At 45.5% G+C, this 4,216-nt stretch overlaps 1 protein-coding gene across 1 annotated transcript in view; it reads left to right on the forward strand.

The window, feature by feature from the left end:
• The first annotated feature begins 409 nt into the window (after nucleotides 1-409).
• The window catches only part of Ccnt1 (cyclin T1), a 20,248-nt gene continuing 16,441 nt past the window's right edge, over nucleotides 410-4,216 (forward strand). The window contains exons 1-2 of the mRNA XM_005353965.3: nucleotides 410-648; nucleotides 2,802-2,883. Of these exons, the coding sequence (XP_005354022.1) occupies nucleotides 488-648; nucleotides 2,802-2,883 (243 nt within the window). The 5' untranslated portion in view covers nucleotides 410-487. The remainder of the gene's footprint in view (nucleotides 649-2,801; nucleotides 2,884-4,216) is intronic.

Genomic DNA, 4,216 nt, shown 5'->3' on the forward strand with positions numbered 1-4,216 from the left:
AGAGATCCCTCTGCCTCTGCCTCCCGAGTGCTGGGATTAAAGGCGTGCGCCACCACCGCCCGGCTAGCCCACTTTTATAAAGGGGCCTCCATCACGAGCGTTTCGAGAAAGACCCAGGCAGTGTGGCAGGCAGCAGGCCATCGCAAGGCGGCCTCAGCACAGTTATCGCGGGGAACGGCGAGATTTTTTAAAGAACAACTTTTAGAGCGCCCCGGGGTCACGTGACCCGCGCTTGCGTCCTGGCCGTGACTTCTGTCCCAGTCGCTGATTGGCTGTTGATTGGTCTACAGGGTTTCGGAGGGTTCATTCCGGAAGTTGGCGCTTGAATATTCTGCTTCCTGGGCGGAAGTGTGTCACAGCCTGGCAGTCGGCTCTAGGAGGAAGTTCGTCACGTCGCAGTTGTCTCGGCACAGCGGATGTGTGTCGCCGCTTAGGTGACGCTGGGAAGTGCTTGCAGCCCCCGCCGCTGCCTTTTGGTTGAAGCACTATGGAGGGAGAGAGGAAAAACAACAACAAACGATGGTATTTTACTCGAGAACAGCTGGAAAATAGCCCGTCTCGTCGTTTCGGCGTGGACTCAGATAAAGAACTATCTTATCGCCAGCAGGCGGCCAATCTACTCCAAGACATGGGACAACGTCTTAACGTGTATCCTTGCGGCCTAGGCCTTCGGCCTTGGAGCGCGTCCGGCCACGCTTCGGCGTCAGGCCGGGCACGCTGGAGGGGACAGGAGTAGGTAAGGTGGCAGGAGCTGGACGTCTAGTGGGGAGAGCCCACAATGGCGCTGGCTGAGCCACTGTTCGCGCGAGGGAAGTGAGGCGGAGTCAATTTCCCGCTCGCTCACCGGTGCCACCAGCCCGGCTGGGAATTCGGACCTCTCCCGTCTTTGTGCTTTCGCCACTCCTTCCCAGCCCCTCTCCTCTGAATTCTGACCTGTTTTAGTGACTTTTTAGAGTCTCCTTTCTGCCGTGAGCAAAGGCTCCTTTTAAGAGGTTTCACGGTTGACGCTGCCTCCCAGTGTGTAAAAAAGGTTTCGGGAAATTCTGTACCCGACGGGGCTTATGAAGGTGGTCTAGAATTAGCGTCCCAGCTTTGGTTCCAAACCCATCTCTCCCACTTACTAGCTATTTTAACCTGTTAATTCTTGGTTTTCTGTGTCCGCCAAAACCCTGAGATTCAGATGGTCTAGTAACTGTTTTGTAGAATTTAAGAGGAAGGAAAGATGTCAACTTAGGTTTGTAGTTTGTAGTCTAGGTATGGATATATAATGTTTTAAGTAGTTTGGCGAGTTTTAAGTTTTTGTTTCTTGGGGTCCTATAGATTATTCATCGTTTTCACATTTCAAAGATAAGATAATTTAGTGATAACTTCTACTTCCTTCGTTTTTTTCTTCAGAAAACAGTCATCTGTGTCAAAACTAATAGTTTAAAAACTCTTTGTATTTTATATATAACTTTCTTTTAGCTGCAGCTTCAACTTATGTAGCATTTAAAGAGTGATGCTGAGGGCTGGGTGTGGTGTCGTACACCTTTGATCCTAGCATTGGGGAGGTAGAGGCAGGCTAAAGCTACAAAGTGAGACCCTGTCTCCAAAAACAAAAAAAAAAGTTCTGACTATAATGTTTAGGTTTTAAGGGCTATATTTCTTTCAAATAGGTGTCCCCTTTTTTGGCCATCCCAAGCTTTCAGTCAGTGCACAATTTAACCTCTGAGTTTCTGTATATGTTTAAGGCACCTTTTTTTTGGGGGGGGGGCACCTGTCCTGGAATTAGCTCTTGTAGACCAGTCTGTCCTTGAACTCACAGAGCTCTACCTGTCTCTGCCTCCCGAGTGCTGGGATTAAAGGCCTGTGCCGCTGCCACCTGGCTAAGGCTCCTTTTTAAAGTGTGTTTAAGCTTGTTACCATCATACTGTCTTCTCTATACAGATTGTTGCTTGTTTCTGAGGTCTGTGGGAATAAGGTGTTCCGTCCCCGTGTGCCCCTCCCCTTTGAAGGTATACCCATACAAATGAGAGACTGGATTAGTGGGAGGAAGGAAGGAGTTTATTTACAGTGGATTACCATCAAGACTTTTCAAACACACGTTCAGGAGGAGCCAAGATATTTTCTGAAAGTAGAACTAAGCCGGGTATGGTGGTGCACGTCTTTAATCCCAGCACTCGGGAGGTGGAGACAGCCTGATCTACACAGGAAAACCCTTCCTTGAAATACCCTCATACCCACCCATCTCCCAGCTCCCCCCAAAAAAAGGAAGAAAGAAAAAAAGTAGAACTGAAAAACTGATTTCTGGAGTTTGTTATCCTTGGGCAAGAAAGATGCCCCAGCAGATAAAGGCGCTTACCACCAAACCTGATGACCTGAGTTCTATCCCTGTGGCGCATATAGAGTGGATGGATAACTGACTCCTGCTAGTTGCACGCTGATCCCCACACTCATGCTGTGGTGTGTGTCTCCCCTCCAAAAGTGTATGTAATGAAAGATATCCTGAACTTGCAGAAGGCAAGTGACATGGCAGGAAGGTTTAAAATCCTATGTAACTGTGCTTATACTGCATATTGATTTATACCTTGCCACTTGTTTTATTTATTCAGTCATTAAGTTTGTATGAAGCACTTAATAGGTAAAAGACACGCTGTCAATTGACACTTAATACCTTAGTGAAGGGAAGCAAACCTGCTATTTGGTTTGACGCGGTGACTGTTACTTTTGTGTAGGATTGTTGTCTACTGTGCTTTGCTTTTTTTTTTTGGGAGGGGGGAGATTATATTGTCCGTTATTGAACCTTAACTTGAGCAATTCAGCTCACAACTGACTATCAACACTGCTATAGTATACATGCATCGGTTCTATATGATTCAATCTTTTACACAGTTTCATCGCTATGTAAGTACAATTTTGTATGGAGTAATCCTTTTGGGGTTGGTTCTAGCTGTCGTATGATTGGTTGTTATTAGATTAGGATTTTAATTTTAGAATTTAGGGCTGGTCATTTTAAGGTCAAAAAATAATGATTTGAGTCTAGCGTCTTAAGTTTATGGCCATAAGAAACAAATGTCAGTTAGATTTTGCAAAGCCTTTGGTAAAATCCAATGGGTAGCTGGAGGGAAAGATGCATTACGTGGTAGTACCTGGGGAGATGACTTAGGAATGGGAAGAGCCGGGCGGTGGTGGCGCACGCCTGTAATCCCAGCACTCGGGAGGCAGAGGCAGGCGGACCTCTGTGAGTTCGAGACCAGCCTGGTCTACAGAGCTAGTTCCGGGACAGGCTCCAAAGCCACAGAGAAACCCTGTCTCAAAAAACCCCCCAAAAAAAAAAAAAAAAATTGGCAGAATCAGACTTAGAGTGAGTTCCAGGAAAACCGGTTATACAGAGAACCCCCCTCCCCAAATCAGTATACTGTTCCCAGCAGTGTAAGCAAACACCCCCCCCCCCATTGTTTCATTTCACTTAAATTCTGGATTCACCAACTGAATTTCCACATATGCTGTCTTAAGCCTTTTCAAGTGAGGAAAGATAAGTCATTAAATTCTGCTGTTTTGTATTTATGTTGTATTTTACGTTTAAAAATCCTTGGGGGTAAATATCTGACACAGTACAGTGTGTATTTAGCATTTTAGGTTTTGGGTTCAGTTCATAGCACCAAAAGAAAAAAGGACCCATATTTTAATAACATAATTGGATATATTTTACCCTTATTTGCTGAGTGTGTATGCTGGTGTCAGATGTGTCTAGATTTAGAGTTCTGATTTGCTTACTAGTTGTGTGACTTTGTGTAGGTGTTCATATGCCTCTGATTTCTGGGCTTTATGTTCATTAATAGTGCCCTGGGTTTTGTTTTTGTTTGTTTGTTTTGTTTTGTTTTGTTTTTCGAGACAGGGTTTCTCTGTGTTGCTTGGAGCCTGTCCTGGAACTAGCTTTTGTAGACCAGGTTGGCCTCGAACTCACAGAGATCCTCCTGAGTGCTGGGATTAAAGGCGTGCGCCACTATTGCCTGCATAATAGCGTCTGTTTTTAAAGGAGTTGATGGGATTTAAACTGATTAATTTCTGCGTTTCTTTCCAAAGCAAACAGTTGGTTAATATTAGCTGTTTTATCTTTTTCTCTCCCTTTTTAAAAAAAGTGGTAGCCGGGCGGTGGTGGCGCACGCCTTTAATCCCAGCACTCGGGAGGCAGAGGCAGGCGGATCTCTGTGAGTTCGAGACCAGCCTGGTCTAC

The sequence above is a fragment of the Microtus ochrogaster genome, chromosome 15 (genome assembly GCF_000317375.1).
Source record: "Microtus ochrogaster isolate Prairie Vole_2 chromosome 15, MicOch1.0, whole genome shotgun sequence".
NCBI lineage: Eukaryota > Metazoa > Chordata > Mammalia > Rodentia > Cricetidae > Microtus > Microtus ochrogaster.